The following is an 18,437-nucleotide window of genomic DNA, read 5'->3' as shown; positions in this document are numbered from 1 at the left end:
CGGATCCCATTCGCATCCAGAGGTACCACTGTATATCCAGACCAAAGGCCCCATATTTTGGTTTGTACTAAGCAGTGCCTCCAGTTACTGAAAGTTGATAAGAATAAAATGACGCATGATCTCCATGTCTTAACAGTTTCTTTACTCTGGCATCAGAACATGTGTAACCCAACAGTGCTTCCTTTTCGCTCCCTTTTTATGTTACGTAGATGCTTCAAAGGGGAGCAGCTTTGCTTGATGTTCTGTCATACAAACAGCAACTTAGTGTGAATTTGAAAGAATGAAAAGACAGTTTAGATCTGAATGGCAGATCTCTGCTTTAAATAAGGAGAATGATAGAATTGGGAGGCTTCATTTCTGTAATTTTGGTGTTCACTGTAGACTTAGTTCATCAAGGCAGCATGCATAGTCCTTCCCTTTCCCTCCCCACCCCTATTTTATCCTCCTAACAACCCTCTGAGGTAGGTTAGACTTAGAGTTGGTGACTGGTCCAAGTCACCCAGTGAGCTTTCATGGCTTAAAGGGGATTTCAACTTGGGTCTCCCCAGTTCTGGACTGACAACCGCTATACCACACTGATCCCTGAGTAAAGCTTCCCTGTCTTTCTTGACCTGGCTCTGCTTCGTGCCTGAGCTTAAACATTTTATAGTACTTTTTTGTCTGGTGAAGCTGATAGATGCTTATAATACAAGTCTTTCTTGAGGACTGTATTTTAGACCATGCACATTATTCCTTGTGTAAGACTGAAAGTAGAAAAACATTTGGAAATGTCAGTGGAAGATAATCTACTTTGCAATAGGATAAGATGTTATTTCTATATCCGTCTGCCCCCCTCTTTTCTGCAAATTAAATGCAGCCTATATGAATAGCCGCTTGTTACCTACACCTTATTTTAGGCCTGGATGTGGTATTCTAACAAATCCTCAGATGTGCTCAATGCACACAACTAAGGCTGATAGTAGAATAATTCACTGCTAGTTTGCTTGTACTGCATCTATGTTTTCCTTTTTGTTATCCAAACTTCTTTTGCTTTTGCTTTCAGATCTTTGATTATACAAACATACATGCTGAAAAATCTGGAGAGAGGGCCGTATTTATTTTTAACTGATATAAGCTTTTTTTTTACAGCACCTTGGACAGTACATGCTGTAGAGTAATCATAAGAATTTAAGTTGAGAAGAACAAACCCTCCCCACAGCTGTGCAGCCTTCCTGTCCATCATGACTTGGGTTTGGTCTCCATGTAGGCGGCCATGCTCCAGCTCACTCTAGACATCTGGGAGACTTTGTGGTTTAGTAGCCGTTCAATAGCTATTGTGTTGCTTCAGGAGACTATAGCAGTTTGCAATGGCCAGGCCGCTGTCCTTTTGTATGTGAGGATTGGGATGCTATGGTTATATGGTTCATGCAGTGATCCAGAGCAGGAAAAAAAATTCTTGTCCTATGCTTTCCCATGGAAACGTATTCATTTCTTAAAATGTGTTGTTGAACAAAATGAATCAGTAGCACAGTGGCCTAGGTCACATGTCACTTTAAAGCATAGTTAAAAACAAGCTGTTGCTTAAAAGCAAGCAATGTGCTGGTACATTTACTCCCCCTATTCCTGCCTTTGTTGCATTGGGAGGGAAATAAACCAGAAGCTGGCTCAGTGTTACTTGCAAACAAGCGCTCATGATCTGTTTCTCTCAAAACATACCACAAGCAGTAAGCCAAGAGCAAACCTTGGCTAATGAGATTCCAGTTGAATTTTCCAATTCGGATTCTGTTTTTCAAGTAGCCTATGACTGCTCCAGTCATTTGCAGAAGCGTCAAGAGTTGTTGTGGTATTACTGAACCATACATGATCTCTTATACTGACCTGACACTCTCAGCACTATTGAACTTGCCCTTCAACTGTCATGCCTTATTTTTTTTGTGGAGATAATGAATAGAGAACATTATTTTGCATTATTTTCCAGTCTAGAACTGGAAGTTATTTGTTGTACTCTTTCTGGTTTGTGGTCAACCCTACACCAAACCCAGGACTCGGGCTCTATTGCTGTAATCTAGGACTATTCATGATTAAAATAAAAATAAAAATCCCCAAAAGGATTGTAGTTTAAAATTACCTCTTTAGCTCTCCCTTGTATAGAAGGCATACTGGGGTACTGGGAATGTCTTCTGTAGAAGTGGCAGCAGAGATTGGATTTGCTGTTCTGACACTTCATTTAGTACCACTTGGGAACAAAGCTGCTGGCAGCTTGTGTGGTTGGTTTGGAAAGATGTCAGCTCATAAACATAGTCTCCGCTTGTGAGATCAAGGGACTATTATGTCTGTGGTACAAGCTTAGATTTGTAGTGGCTCATAGCCTTATGGTCACAAGTGGTATACATAATGCGACAAGTTATGGAGATGAATTCTGTGTGTGTGTGTGTGTGTGTGTGTGAGAGAGAGAGAGAGAGAGAGAGAGAGAGAAAGAGAGAGAGAAAACTTGAACCTTTTGCATCAGAGAGGAGGAATAAGTTCTAAGTCTTGTTTTCTGATGTATTGTATTTACTTTTTTCCTCTTTGTAGATGATCATGGAAACAGCAATGGAAGTCATGTAAAAATCTTTTTACCGAAAAAGCTGCTTGAATGTCTACCAAAATGTTCCAGTTTACCAAAAGAGAGGCACCGTTGGAACACTAACGAGGTAGATACATCCAATTTCTGTGTTTTTCACTGGCTGGATTGTTTAAATCATATCACATTGGAATCAAAATCTTGTTCAAAAAGGCTCTGCCACCATCAATTCAGAAAGGCTCTGCCACCATCCCCCTCCCCCGGCAAGAATTGTCAATCAAGTCATTGGAAACTTAGCATGAAGTTTGAATTGTTTGTGTTTTTAAAAACAAAGAGGCAGAATTTGTGCGCTCTGCTGCATGTGGCAGGTGTTGGCATTTGTTTGCATGTCTTGCATTTTGCTTCTCTCCAAGGTATAGTTAAGATCTGTGTGAATCTGATGTAAATGCTCTTACACTTGTCAGGAATTAATGAAGACATAGCTATGGTGCATCTTTGTCTCAAGTGTTAATTTGATAAAGACAGGAGGAAGATGATAAAACTTCCCAACAGCAGAACTGCTCTTGACCCTGCTTGCACAATAACTTCCCTGCTTTTCAAATTGCTTTAATATAGCATCCTCTTGACGGTACAAAGTATGAAATCTAGCCATGTATGAAACATTTGGTAATGTGCATAAAGGCTTTCAGAAATATTTAGTCTCTGAGGAATGTAGCATTCTCATGTCAGTTTTAAAAAATCAAACCTTTTAAATTCCAAGATATAGTGGTCAAGTGTGGTTTGTTATAATGCAAAATATGTGAAGAGGTGTGAACTCTATCCAAGCTCTTCTAAGTTCTTTGTTGACTTCTACAGAGTTAAGCACAGGCTTAAATCTCTGCTGATGAAATGGGTGGGTCTTTAAAGAGCATAATCTTTGTTTGGATTGTTCCTTGCATATCAAGTATTTCGGTGTAACTTTGGGCTGAGCACTTCGTTTAAGCAGTCACACTCTGCAAAGGTTCTACTTGCAGCTTGTAGAAAAGTATAGGTTTGTCAAGAATAAGTGGCTTGTAAGTAGTTGTGAATATAAGCAACTAACAATCTGTGAGGGAAATGTATATTTGATAGTTAACTTGCTAGTTGTCAGAGTTGCTTCAATACCTTTATCTGGTAACTTATTTCAGAAGGTTTCATCATCATAAATTGGGGGCACCATCTAGCTTAAGTTCAATGCTCTTAACATTCCATTTATTTTAGTGGAAAATTTTAAGCATGTGTGCAGTCAATGGGATTTACTTACCTTTGACAGGATTGTATCTGTGGTGTAGAACATGCACCTTCACAAGTGGGAAAAAGTGTTGATAGCAAAGTTATATTATCCTTGATTTCCCACTGTCTACCTTTCGTAACTTGTTTAGTATTTCATGGATTTTTTAAAAAAAGCTTTTTGTGGTTCCTGAGTTCTGACATCTTAGGTGATAACTTCTGTTGGCTTTGTTGTAGCTTTACTTGGCTATTTGTCTTGCAGCCATGCACAATTGGACTCTGTCTCTGTAATTAGTAAAGCTTTTCCACGTAGTACTCTTGATGCCGTTTGCAAACCATTTTGAATATAATTAGAAAGTTCTGCAGCTTTTAGCGGATAAGTAAGAAAGAGAAAAGTCAATTCCTTCTAAAGGGAGTATCAAGCCTGTGGGCCAATATCTTTTGGTCTTTCTCAAAAGCGTTTTCTCTGATTTTAACCAAATCTCTGGTCTTTTCAATTTCTGCTTTGAAGGATATGAAAATAGCCAAGTGCCATTCATAAAAACTTGTGGGACTGGCTGCCACTGATTAGTTATTCACGATATGTTGATTCCTTAGGCCTAGAACTTCTACATAGACTGGAGATTTGCATTCCTGTTTGGGTTTAGGCAAGAAGCAGCTGAGTGAGAAGCAACAATAGTACCTCCTCAGTACAGTTAGATAGATATAGGGCAGGTCCTCGATGTTGTTGGACTCTTTCCCCACATGAGCATCAGCCAGCATGGCATAGTGGGTGTTGTAGACCAACATCATCTGAAGGGTCACAGCCTCCCTGTCCCTAATGTAAGGGCTGATCTTCCTGTCATCCATACAGGATACCAATGGGGACCCCCCCCCCCAGAGTAAGATACAGAAATGCTCTTGTAGGTTAAAGATTTCTGAAAGAGGGTTCTGTAACAAATGGAGCACTTAATGATTCTAAATCCTTTTTAAAGAGTGCGAGTATGTTTGGAATAATCATAGAAACAAAAGGTGCCCAGATACATTGCCAGCTGTAGCTCTAAGATACAGCATGGTCCATGTCAATCGGTTTGAAGAATGGCTTCCATTCATTCTGGGAGGGTGGGGCATGATGAGAGAACAGCCTCTATTGGCTTGTGTACTGCTGGTCAGGGAGGGCTGGAGAAGGCCTCCAAGAGCCTGGGGACAGGAGTTGTATTAGCAGTTGTGTGGGAAAGATGGCACATTCTCTGTGTAAGCCATAGAACAAATTGCAATTGTGACCTATGCAGTAACTTGCTTTGTTCTTAGTATAGTGTTGATCACAAATGTGTGTTCTACTTTGAGTTATGCAGCATAAACAGTTGTATGATCAGGCACGAAATAAATTGTTGACTTTGCAGATGGTGCTCTTGAAGTTGAAGATTCGTCTTTATGGAGAGATTAAAGCAAATGGTTTCAAGTTCTTCAGAGCTGCAGTTTCATTTTTACTGCACTCTTTCTCAAAAAAAGAGCAGTTGCTCTTTTATCTTTGAGAATTCTTGGAGAACAGGTGAGGTCCCTACAGACTGGAGCTGGGCAAATGTTGTTCCCATCTTCAAAATGGGGGAAAAGGAAGACCTAGGTAACTACTGGCCGGTGAGCTTGACATCGATACAAGGGAAGGTCCTAGTTAATCCAACAATCAGCCTGTGAGCATTTAGAAAAGGATGCTGTAAATACTAAGACCCAGCATGGGTGTTCATCTGTCATGGATGCTTTAGCTGAGATTCCTGCATTGCAGGGGGTTGGACTAGATTCTATGGACTAGATCCAACTCGTAAGATTCTATGATTCTATGACCATAGAGCACATTTTCTTATCTGTAAAACAGACAGGACAGCTGTAGCACAGGGTGGTTCAGATCAAGTTCTGGAAGGAAGAGGGAAACTTGGAGGAAGGATAGTCTCAAACCTTCCATTTAGTAAAGTAACATCTGAAGTTGTGGGTGATGGGAAAGGTATACAGCCTCCTGATGAGGGATTTGCTATTAGTTTGTGGTGAGTCACTTAAAGTGTTTGGAAATATGTAGTTGCCCAAATGCTGTCTCTTTTAAAATAAAAGTCATGGTGTCTGTTCTTGTAGAAAAAACACTACTTGTTCATTTTTTTCCTTTCAAATTGGAGAAGGTAAATTATATCAGAAGTTAGTTTGATAATGTCATTGTGGCTTCACGTGGTTGAGACAGACTAATATACATTGGATGGTTAGGGGGAATAAAAGTTAAGGGTTTGTACAGCCATCATTGCTTAAGTTCGCTACCAATTAACTTCTCCAGCAGTATATGATGCATATCAATTTATATGCCTTTTAAAGAATTCCTGTTATACTCAGGCTAATACTGCTTTTATATGGCAGCGCCGCCTCTGGCTTTTTCAGCAAAGGAAGAGGGTGGTCGCTCCATTAGTTGGGGTTGAAATTACAAACTACTCATACCACATTCTTGCGATTCCCTAACACGTGTTCATACCGCGGTGTGATTTTTGTCTGTACATGCAGTCTTTTTCTTGTGTGATTGGCTTCTATTGAGTGTTTGAGATTAGATTCAATTTTGATTTAATTTGTATGCTGCCTTTTTGTTAAAAATTGTACTTAAAGCAACTTACGATATATGCACATCTCTGGAGAAGATGTTGAAAGGAACCATTCCCATTTGACCCTCAAAGCTGTAGTGGTAAACAATGATGTGGGACAGAACTTTATTCTTCCATGGAAAAATTTCCATTGCATAAGTTCATTAAGTAACAATGAATAAGTGTTAATAGCAAATACAATATTAGGCAATCATAGCTGTTTCAAAGCTATATTTAATGTCTTTGAGGTGATTATCCCTAGTAAGTATGTGAGAGAATATATATATTTGAAGTCAAATACTTGTGGTGTGTTGGGACAGAAGATTAACTTGGGGCACTTTTTAAGCTTTGTTCACTAAACTAAAGCGGATATGCTAAATGAGATCACCCTAGGGCATCAGAAAAAAATTCTGATGCAAATTACCCCAATCTTCAATAAAATAAAATCCTGGGAAACCCCTATCACTAATGCCAAGGATTCAGTTTTGTAGCCACCAGCTAGGAGGGGAAAATGAAATGGCCAGACACCTTCACTTTACTAGCTGAAACTTTCCCTTGCATCAAATTGTATTTGAAGAGGCCCTGCAGCTCTGGGCAAGCACAGTCTTTGCCAGCTACTGGAAAATGTTTAGGGTTGGGCAGATGGGATGGACTTAAGTTGAAAGTTAGGGTAAACAAAGTAAGATTTGGAAGAATTTGGATTCTTTGCTTGATTAAAAGACAGCAGTGGCTGTTTCACTGATTTCACTGATATCCTTGAGAATTCTTTGAGAACGGGTAAGGTCACTGCAAACCTGAAGTAAGCAAATGTTGTCCCTATTCAGAAATGGAAAAAGAGAAGACCTAGATAACTACTGACCTGTCAACTTGATATTAATACCAGGAAAGGTTCTAGAACAGATTATTAAACAGCTGGTTTGTTAGCACTTAGAAAAGCATGCAGTGAATACTAAGAGCCAGCATGGGTTTCTTAAAAATAAGTCATGCCAGACTAATTTTATTACTTTTAAAATATGTATTTTTGATTTGATTTACTTTTTGATTTACAAGCATGTTGGATGAGTGGAATGCTATGGATGTAGTGTATCTTGATTTCAGTAAGGCTTTTGATAAAGTCTCACACAATATTCTTGCAAAGAAGCTCGTGAACTGTGGGCTAGATGATGTTGCTTTTGGATGGCCATCTGTCATGGATTCTTTAGTTTAGATTCCTGCATTGCAGAGGGTTGGACTGGATGACCCTTGGGGAATCCCTTCCATATCTCCAAATCTTTGACTTGCGGGTATAGGGTGGTATACAAAATTAATAATAATAATAATATGGTATTGGTAGCAAGTGAAAATGATGCCATGTTTCACAGGACAACATCAGTCAGGAATCTGACCCCTGTAAATTGCAAGGTTCACAATGTTCTTCTTAATTGTAACCAGCAAGAGATTTGGTTTTTGGAATGTTTGCAGGAAACAAGGCTTCACCCTTACCTATAGTTAACTTGTAATATACCGTATTTTTTGCACCATAACACTCACTTTTTTCCTCCTAGAAAGTAAGGGGAAATGTCTGTGCGTGTTATGGAGGGAATGCCTACGGGTGGCATGCCTACAGATTTTCCTCCTCTAAAAACTACGTGTGTGTTATGGTCGGGTGCGTGTTATAGAGTGAAAAATACGGTAGTTAATGATAGTTACAAGAGCCCTGGATGATTTGATTGGTTCATGAAATAGAGTATCTACAGTGGTTGGTGGACAATCTGTGCTGGCCAGGTTGGCTAACAAGCTTTCAGGGTGCATAGACATTTTTATTATGCGGGCTTACTCTTTTCAGGAACCAAATGCTAACATTTCTGAAATGCCCTTTTTGTGGGAGCAGCAAGACAAGCTTTGCAGTGATCTCCTAGCCAATATTTATGAAGGGCTATGTCCATAAGCTGGCCTTTATAAGGGAAGCCAGCAAAGCAAGGTGGATACTGCCCAGCTCTGTTGATTTCAAAGTTGCTTTCCCTGTCCTCACTGGAATGAGCAGATGCCTATTCCATTCTGGCACCCTTCATGGTTTCCTCCCTCTAAGTGTTGTATAATGTAATGCCATTGTGATAAAAAGATACAGAACATCAGTGCCAGAAGCTGTCAGTTTAATTGGGTCCCAACATTATTGTTTTTATTTGCAATGTAGTCCACACATTATTTTATATTGGAAGGAATTACTCTCATGAAGTTATACAGAGCAAACTCCTCCCTGGTGAAATTTCCGAAATCTCTTTACACAGGGACTTCATGCCTCTTGGCTTCCACAGTGCCTTTCTGTCTTGGCAGAGTTCATTAAATTGACAGAAACTGAGGTTACCTGCTGTTAATCACAGGCGCAGCTGTCTGTTGTGAAGTTTAGAGCTGGAGTTACGGAATGTACTGTAGCAATCTCTGTTCTCCAAGAAACATCAAAGCCACAGACTTATGTGTTTTAGGAATAGGTCGTGTAAGCAGGCACATTTGCACATCTTTAGTTCAGCAGTACAAAAGACACCCTCCTATCAGTGCGCTGAACACCAAGCCAATTTGTACTGCACATGATAGAAAATGTTTTGGTAAAAATACACAGCTTCAGTATTCTGAGAAACATTTGACTGCCAAGTTCATTTTCTCCTTTTAGTTTCCTTCATGAGAGCACCTTAGTTATGACCTATAAGTCTCTCTGTAGTTTTCCATTGCCCTGTCTTGTAGTAACGTTCACACTTGCAGATTTCAGGCTTAATGTCCCCGGTCTGATATTTTGGTAAATTGCTTGTGCTGGTCATAGGGAGAAAGTTCTTTCCCTTGCTACGGCTGTCACCAGAGAAAAGAATTTAGGGGAGGGATGAAGACAAAACACCTGGCATAGTGTACAAATCTTGGCGGTGCCCCCCCCCAAAAAAAACCAAAAGTGCATGTGCTTTTCTAGGAATCCAGGCTGATGAAGCCAGTTGCATCTAAATCCAAAGTTACTGTGCCAGTCTCCCCCACCCTGATGACTGTGAATGCCATTCTGCTTTCTAAGCAGCTATGCAGCAGCCACTGTGTGCGAGGAGCCAAGATACTGATAGATCAGGAACCCTAGAGGAATTCAGGAGGAGAATTCTGCAGCAATACAGAGAATCACAAGTGAAGGTCAATATCTGCCTACTGCAATTCTTCTGTTTGTGAGCACCTTGCAGCCAGCCTGTCACAGTAGCTTTAGGTATTAATCAGTAGCAAACTCCCTGTTACAGAAAGCTACTGGCAGAGTGGCTTTCTCCCCCTTAGCTATCCTATAAGGTAGGCTAGCTATGAAACATCAGTCCATTTTTTTAAAGGGGGGCCAACGCTGGTTGCCCCTCAATGAGTCAGGTAAATAAAGTATTTTTCACATAGAAGGGTAGGTGAGTGGAAAGAGAAGCAATAGGCTGTCATGCTTGACTACTAATTTGCTATATTCTGTAGTATCAAAATCAACTATTTCTACTTGGCCGAATGTACTGGGGTTGTCCCCACCCCCAAAAATGTGAAAGTAGCGATAACGTCTTAGGCCACAGTACAAAAATATGTTGTGAACAATCCTCTGATGTCCTTTGTATGGAATGTAAATGCAATGAGTTGAGTGCTTTGTGGTCAAGTAAGTTGCTTGTAATGTTTTGGCAGCCTATATAAGGAGGTCATCAAAATACATTTTCCTCTTGGGCCTGAGCCTTTGTATTACAAAGTGCTGTGCAGACATTATGAGGGTCAAACTGCCATTGAAAGCATAGCACTCTAGCTTGAACATAGTACTTTTGCTTGGAATAGACTGTTGAGGTAATAGGTTCAAATCCTGTGTTTTGCTGTTCTCAGTATTTCACTAATCTGGGGTTTTGTTTCTGAGATAAGGTTGAGCTTTGGATGCCTCTGAAGCTCATCCCAACTGCAGGGGTAATTTTCTACCCTCCCCAAGTCAACTTTGCCAAAGAGGGTAGGCCTGTTTTCATAGTCAATGACTGTATGAACCTCAGTCTCATAAACTAGTGCTGTACCCCTGAACACCTAATCTTTCACCTGAAATGTCAGCCAAAGCTTAGAGGTAGAGTTTACACTATGTATGTTCAAATCCTTGCACAGCTAATTAAAAGACAACAGAGTCCTACAATTTGGGTTTGGGGATATTAAGAATTACTGTTAGTCCAGGAGAGAACATATTCATAAGTTCAGACTACAGTAAAGCCACTTCCGGCATATAGCTGATACTGAAATCTCTTCTGGGATGTAGCCAGGGTGCCTAAGGAAGGGAAAGAATAGCAGGATGGTAAGAATAAACATAAAGGGACCCCCAACAAAGAGCAGGAAAGCAGAGAAAGAGCTTTCCCTTGTGGAAACATTGAAAGAACAGGCAAGAGAACTGGCTGAGGACGGAATCGTGGAGAGCTGGGGCATAAAGGGAGACAAGAGGGTGGAATAGGACTGAGGAGGGTATCAAAGTTGGAGAAGATGCTTCAAGAATTCCTGGTGTGGGTTGAAGAGGTGGTGTAGTCTTTTTTGGCTATACTATAAAACAGATGAGAAGGTGCAAGGATGAATTTGGTTGTGGATGAAATTGGCCACGTCTTTTGTTCTCCTCCAGAGGTGTTCACCCATGTGAGAACATGAATGGAGACAGCAGTGGGCCAGTGCTGGGAATGAGAGGAGTTAGTAGTCTCCTGGAAAAAAGGGCAGATATGTCTAGCTGCGGGCAGGATGGAATGAATTGAAAGTGAAAACTGCAGAGTCTGAGAAGGAGGCAAAGACAGCAGATGGAGAAGATCAGTGGATTGGAGGTCTTGGGAGGAGCAAGAGGCAAAATGTGGGGAGGTGGATGAAGGTATCAGTCTGGCAGAGGGAATTTCACTACAGAAGCATTTGAGACTGAGTGGTTTTTGGTGAAGAGAAACTCAAGAGGTTCCCTAGGCAGTGAATGAGGAGTCTGTCCAAAGCTGAAGAAAGACGAGGCCAAGAAGCAGCTGAGTCAGGGCGATAATCAACGTAAATGCTGAAGTCACCCAGGAGCAAAGTAGAAGTGTTGTCCCAAACTCAGGTCATGCAGGTCCAATGCCTTTGAGCCTTCAGATTCTATATCTGTGTAGGGACAGAGGGACAGTTGTGAAATTTTTGTTTGATTCTATACACATGCAATAAGACAAAGCAAGATCACTTATGGTAGTTGAAGACAAAATGGTCAGAACTTCCTAGAAGCAAAGGCTAGCAGTTATTCAGTGGAACGTTCTGCAGCATGTCAAGGACTGTAAATGTTCATACTTGATGGCTAACAGATAATAGTTTACACAATAATAAATGCCATGTATGCAACACCTTACAGATTATGTCTAATTCTTGACCTTAAAATTCAGGTATTTTGACCTGGTTATCTCAGGTTTTGTTTATAAGCCCATGAGTTTAATCTTAAGAGATTTGCCACTGCTGGAAGCAGCTTATATGTGGCAGATCAGCAACATAAAATAATCCAGAAAATGGGTGCATTAGGCTGATGCCTTCTTTAAAAAAAACCCAAAACCCAAAATAAAAAATTGAGAGCTTGTTCACCTGTTCATGTATTTCACTTATGCTGCATTTGATGTCTGGCAGCTTTGTTGAGAAACATTTTGCTTTTGAGAAAAGCGAAGGTTCTCTCTCTGATGTTATAGCAAGTCATTCCTTGATGTGCAGGGAAGCTTGAGTCATGCTTGTGAATATTTATGTGATGTTGACTTGCCCATAACAGACAACTATGTGTATATGTCCAGCGCGGAGGTGCAGTAGGTGCATCTGTAATGAAAGCAGACAGTTTCAGTCATGGCTGCGGTGCTCTTCTCCTCTTTCCTGAAATTCTGCTGAGTCATTTAGTACCCACTCCATGAGCTTCCTCCACCCCATACTCCGTCCCCTGCATTGTGCAAAACTGACTTGGCTACTCCACATTTTGCCTTTAAAAGAACCTTGAGGCAGAATTGAAATTTCTTCGTGCTGTGTTAAATTTACATAGTGCAGAATTTGCTGTTAATGTTGCCCTGCTGTATGTTTCTGCTAATGTTTACCAAATTAGCAAACGTTCCGAGTAGGCACAGTAATTTCACACGATTGAAAGGTTATAATTCTGGCTGATTTTTAAACAAACACATCGTACTAACTGTTGGGCTTCCAAAGAAGGTATCAAAGCAGTGCTGTGTTTTCCTTAAACTGCTGCATGGAAGTAGCTTTCTTTTTTGCTGCTTTTCCCAGTCTTTATTATTATTATTATTTTAGCTATAGGTAATATCTCCTAGTTACAGTTCCCATATAACTTACAACTCCTGCAGATCTTTAAATGTTTTTGAAAAATATTTAAAGGAGCTGTTGAACGAATGAATAAATTTGAAATGCACACTACTTAATTGTTATAAATGAATATTTCAGAGGAGTTTGGGATGAAACTATATTGTTGGGAACCATGAAAAATGCCTCTAGAAAGACCTTCAGTTCATCATTATTTCAGTGAAAAGGGATTGGTGCCATGCAGAGTCGGTGAAGAAGAGAGAGGAAAAACCTGCCAGGCCATGTCTGAATTATCTCCCCCTAACCCAGCAGGAGGCAGGGCAGGGTTTGAAGTGAGCAAACAAACCCTTAAGCAACTTTGGAAATACTTCTGGGCCCTTTCATTGAAAGGGCAGTAGGGAGTGACTGGCAGATCCTAATGGACTCCTCTATTGTGCTTAAAGCCAATTAATAGCATAGTTTACGAAAAGTAGCCAAGGTTACCATTTGAAGTGCAGATTCCTTAGCTGATGGGGCCAATAAATCTTCCAATCAGTCTACTGTGATAGGCTTTCATCACTTTCTCTTTCTGGGAAAACTGGAAGACTAATTTTAGACTTGCCAGTGGCCTGGACTCAGAAGTGAGAGATGATTAAGTTCAGGACACTTTGCCTTTACGTACATGAAAAAAAGAAGTGTTATTAACAAGGGCACCATAAAGTGCACATGTGTGTGCACACTCCTGCCCCACAGCATTGTAAATTTAGTACAATCTACACAAGAGTTTGGGACTGCAGCTTTGGGCTGACGGTTGTCTGTTCATGGTTGCTCTATGTAGTGACAATATGCCCCTCAGTTCTCTTTTCTGTGGCCCTGGGGTTCTTGGAACAGAACTCAGAAATAACTGACTGGTAGATCTGGCTGGATAGCCTCAGAGACACACAGAGAGAGAGAGCATGTGGAAACCGGCCTATCTATTTGTATTAACATTGTTCCATAGCTGCTGCGAAGGACTTCCTCCTTTATTTTTTTGAGACTCAAGGCTTCAACTGCTTCATTCCACTGGGTTTCCATACTATATGTGTCCCATTAATGGGTTACTACCATCTCTTTAGTCTTGGGAAAATGACACCATATCGTATACCCATGGTTTCCAGTAATTTGTGGCTTTGTAGTACCAAGACCTTTTGAGGGACACATATGATTTGTGTGTGTGTGTGTGTTGGGATTTTTTTCTTTTTTGTTACATTATTCCAGTTCATTAAAATCCTTTTAAACGTTGAATAGAGGAGTGAAGAGATATTTGTGTCTACTGATTAACATCATCACCATCATTTTATTTGTATGCCACCTTTCCATAGTTGCAACTGTGCTCAAGGCGGCTTACAACATGACAAGATTTTCATAACTACAAAATTACATAATTACAAACATAGCAGAAGTCATAAACAATAAATAAAACACATCAAACGTACACAGCCAAATGGAAACAATATCCATGTAAATCATAAGCTCTAAAAATAAAGATACAAGAATGATATCAATAACAGCAACAACAACAACATAACATAAAAATGTGATTGATCTCTGGAAGCATAGGTATTTGATTGTCATCCACTGCCAGTCCTTTCACTAGCAGTATCTGCCATTTGTTTGTGTCAAATTTGTTGTGATAAGAAAGCTTGCTGGTGATTGCACCACAGACTCTAAAATTGTAGCCTTGCATTCTGAATAAGTTGACGGGAAAGAATAATTATTGAGCAATAGGATTCTGTGCAGAAAACTTTCAACTATGATTTTGGTTTTGCAGTATCTGTTGAACTGTATGGTGCAATAGCCCACTTGGTGGCTTCTAGATGTTTTGGAACACAACTTTGATGGCCATGTTGATTGGGACTGATTAGAGTCAGGGGTCATTAAGAGAGTCAAGTTGGCTTCAGTATTGCTTTGTGAACTTGGATAAAATGTCTATTTTTTCAGGGAATATTTCCTAAATTTTGACAGGCGAAGGATTTGTTTTCTGTGGAGTGTGTCTGGTATGTGTGCACCTTAAAATTCATGTAAAACTACCCCTTTGCTCACTTTGGAGAGGGTTCTCTGTCCCGAATGGCACCTCTTTAACAGTATGTTTCCCTGACTGTATCCTTCTAAACAGGTTTCTCCCTTCTTTTCAGCTGGCATTGCTATAGTCTGTTATATCCATTTATTTGGTTCCAACAATTTCTCCACCAAGCTTTTAATTGTGCCCGTATGATCTTTTATGGCACTTTGTGCATAATATATGTGTTCCACAATATAGTTCACCAACTCTGGTGCTTTAGACCAGTGTTTCCCAAACGTTTTTGGGCAACGGCACACCTGTTTACTGAAAAAAAATCTCGCGGCACACCACCATTAAAGCCCCGCCCCGTGACGTCAGCGCGCAGCGTCACGCCGGGAGGGACGCACAAAAGTGAAAGTTTTTTCCCTCCCCCTTGCTGGGGAACCTCCAAGCTTTGGGGGTGGGAGGAGGCAGCAGAGCGAGGGACTGAGGGACGGCGGCAACTGAGGCGGCGGCGGCTGAGGCAGAGCTGGGAAGGGGGTTTCCAGGGGACACGGCAGCTCCTCGAAAGGCTTCTCTCAGCTGCGCTCAATCCGCCTCGGAGAGGATTTCCCCTCCGGTCCCATGCGTTCGTTTGGGGCATCGCTCCGGCTGCTCCCTCTCCCGCCGCGCAGGAGCGATGCCTCTCTCTGGCTCTCCCTCCGCGCAGGCTGAGGGAGGGAGGGAGGGAGGGGCGCGTGTGACCCGTCTCTGCTGGGAGACCAAACCCAGCGAGGCAGAGTCGCGCGGAGGCGCCCAGGCAGCGCTGCCGGCTGCGAGGAGGAGCGCCAGGCAGCAGCAGGAGGCGCGGCCTCTCCTCGCCGCCGCCGCCCCGCCTCTCGCCGCCCGACTCGCCCGCCTCCCTCCAGGCATCTCGCGGCACACGAGGCAACGTCTCACGGCACACTCGTGTGCCGCGGAACACCGGTTGGGAAACACTGCTTTAGACATCTCTCTCCCCAATTCATGTACCTTTTCCTGAACAGGCCAGCTAGAAAATTGACCTATCTCTGCTGAATGTCAGAGCACAGAATCTGACCGTTCTACCCATTATTATATTCCTATTCAGTTCTAGAAAGGGAGGGTCATTAATGTACTGAAACAGTGAAGAGACTTTCTACAACTAGAGGTTAGCTGCCTCATAAATAAATAAATAGATAGATAGATAGATAGGCCTTTAAAGATGCTTGCTAAGAAGGTGAATTTGCTCTTCAGGTGCCTGAATATAGCTCCTGCTTCACTTCACAGGTATCTTTCACCCTACCTGTCTTTTATGCTGCCCATTTTCCCCAAGGACTTTTTTTCTGCCCACCAACATAGCTTCCTTCAGTCTTAATTTCCTGCTGTACATTTTTTCACTCATTATATTTTCTCCCTCCCTGTTTTGCGGGCTGCATCATCTTCCCCCACATTCTCTACCAAAGACCCTTTCGAAGTCTTACCGTATTTTTCGCTCTATAACACGCAGATTTTTTCTCCTAAAAAGGAAGGGGAAATGTCTGTGCGTGTTATGCAGCGAATGTGTGGTCCCTGTAGCCGAAAAATAAGGCAAAAATCAAACCGCGCTTCAGGGAGAAGGGAGCTCCGTGAGAGAGAAAGCTGTTGCTTTCCTGCATTCTGCCTCAGGGTCTCTCTGCCCACCCTGCTCTGTTTCGTTGCTGTGTTTGCTCAAACGGAACAAAGAGCAGGGAAAGCCCCTCCCCTCCAGGCAAGTAGAGAGGAGAGCAGAGCGTCCAAACAAAGAGCAGGGAAAGCCCCTCCCCTCCAGGCAAGTAGAGGGGAAAGCAGAGCGTCCCTCGCTCTATCCTGTCCCTGCTCCGGAGGGAACAATGTTTGTGAAGGGAAGAGAGATTACAGGTTCGGCTTAAAATTCTGATTTGACTTCCTGCTTTTTGTTTTTGGAGACACACAGCATTCAAATATGCTTTCTTCCATTTAAAAGGATGAAATCCTTAAACAGTGGCTGGCTTGTGTGGGTGGGTGGGGGAAAACTTTTGCCTTCCTTTCCTCACGTTATAGCCCTCTCCTGCATTCTTAGCCTTCTGTGTTTTTTCTTCCCTCCCCACTTAAAATGTGGTTACAAAGCATGGATCCACATGGATCCTCAGGATCTTTGCATTGGGTCACCCCAAATTCACCATCAGAGCACACAGCATGTCCATGGCTACAGCCTGTCCCCCCCAAAAAAAATCACACACCCATTGTTGCCTGGGGCTGCAATGGTGCAAAAACGTGGTTACAAAGCATGGATCCACAGGGATCCTCAGGATCTTTGCATTGGGTCAGCCAAAATTCACCATCAGAGCACATAGCATGTCCATGGCTACAGCCTGTCCCCCCCCCAAAAAATCACGCACCCACTGTTGCCTGGGGCTGCAATGGTGCAAAAACGTGGTTACAAAGCATGGATCCACAGGGATTCTCAGGATTTTTGCATTGGGTCACCCCAAATTCACCATCAGAGCACATAGCATGTCCATGGCTACAGCCTGCCCCCCCCCCAAAATCACGCACCCACTGTTGCCTGGGGCTGCAATGGTGCAAAAACGTGGTTACAAAGCATGGATCCACAGGGATTCTCAGGATTTTTGCATTGGGTCACCCCAAATTCACCATCAGATCACATGTCTGTGGCCACAGCATGAATCACAAAAATGATACGTCCACTGTTTCATTCAGAATATTTTTTCCCTTGTTTTCCTCCTCTAAAAACGATGTGCGTGTTATGGTCAGGTGCGTGTTATAGAGCGAAAAATACGGTAGTTTCTCTTCCCTTCCACCACTCTAATCCCCCACCCCCACCCCCCATGGAGTTTCTGTGCTGCCTTCCTACTGTAGAGGTCAGGAACTTTGTTCTCCAAATGCCATTATGTTGTAAATAATGGTCCACACCAGCCAAAGGTCATAAAAGTGGCTAGTGTTCTTAGAGCTAAGCTGCTGTATTCCTTATTCATTTCTGCTCCCCCCACCCAGCACTTAATACATGTGTGTCCTTTATCCTCAGGACTGTACCCTACTGAGTTCAATGAGATTTTCTAGTAGGTGTGCCTGGGGCTGCAGCCTTCCCAACTGTTTTGAGGGTAGCCATAAGTTGGAGGGTTGTACAGTATTCTACTAAGTAATACTTAAGTAGGCCTATTGGGATGAATGCATCTACGTGTGTCATGACCATGAATTTCAGTGGGTCTACTCTGAGTCAGATTAGCATTGTATAGAACCTGACAAAAATGAATATATCAAAATACTTTATTTGCGCTTTTGTATACATCCATTAGCGTTTTTTTCATTGTTTGCTGATTGTTTATATTTTGAAAAAAAATGTGAATAAAAACATTCTAAAAAGCACCCTAACACTGTATGCATCTGATACACTGCAAATCTGTCCCTGGCAGTAAATGAAAGATGATCAGCAGCCTTTTTAATGCTATGCCAATTCCTTGTATCAGTAGGTATGTATGCCTTTTAAAAATTCATCTCCTGCCCTAGCCATGTAATAGTGAATCTTGTGCTGACTAGTGGTTGTATGTGAAGCATCAAGGGTTGTATTAAATGATTCTTGAGTTTTGCACGTTTTCCAGTGGCCTCTTCCTTTAGGACTAATTCAACCCTCTTATGCTTTTATGGATGCAGGTAGTATTTTTTCAGCTTCCAGGTACACCAGCTTGTCTCTTGTTACCCTTGGGGACCTGTCCCGACTTCTCCTTTGCCACTCTCTGACCCATGCCCATTC

General features: G+C 41.9%; 2 protein-coding genes across 5 annotated transcripts in view; one reads left to right on the top strand and one right to left on the bottom strand.

Annotated features, from left to right (window-relative positions):
• CAMTA1 (calmodulin binding transcription activator 1) overlaps nt 1–18,437 on the top strand; it is a 706,892-nt gene that overhangs the window by 14,277 nt on the left and 674,178 nt on the right. For all 4 annotated transcript variants that reach the window (XM_083512793.1, XM_083512795.1, XM_083512792.1 and 1 more), the window contains exon 2: nt 2,554–2,672. In XM_083512793.1, coding sequence (XP_083368919.1) covers nt 2,554–2,672 — 119 coding nt within the window. The remainder of the gene's footprint in view (nt 1–2,553; nt 2,673–18,437) is intronic.
• ZBTB48 (zinc finger and BTB domain containing 48) overlaps nt 1–18,437 on the bottom strand; it is a 386,674-nt gene that overhangs the window by 148,549 nt on the left and 219,688 nt on the right. The gene's annotated exons all lie outside the window — the stretch shown is intronic.

This window comes from Podarcis liolepis, assembly GCF_965112155.1.
Source record: "Podarcis liolepis genome assembly, chromosome: 7".
NCBI classification, from domain to species: Eukaryota; Metazoa; Chordata; class Lepidosauria; order Squamata; family Lacertidae; genus Podarcis; species Podarcis liolepis.
This window is presented reverse-complemented; position numbering and strand designations above follow the sequence as displayed.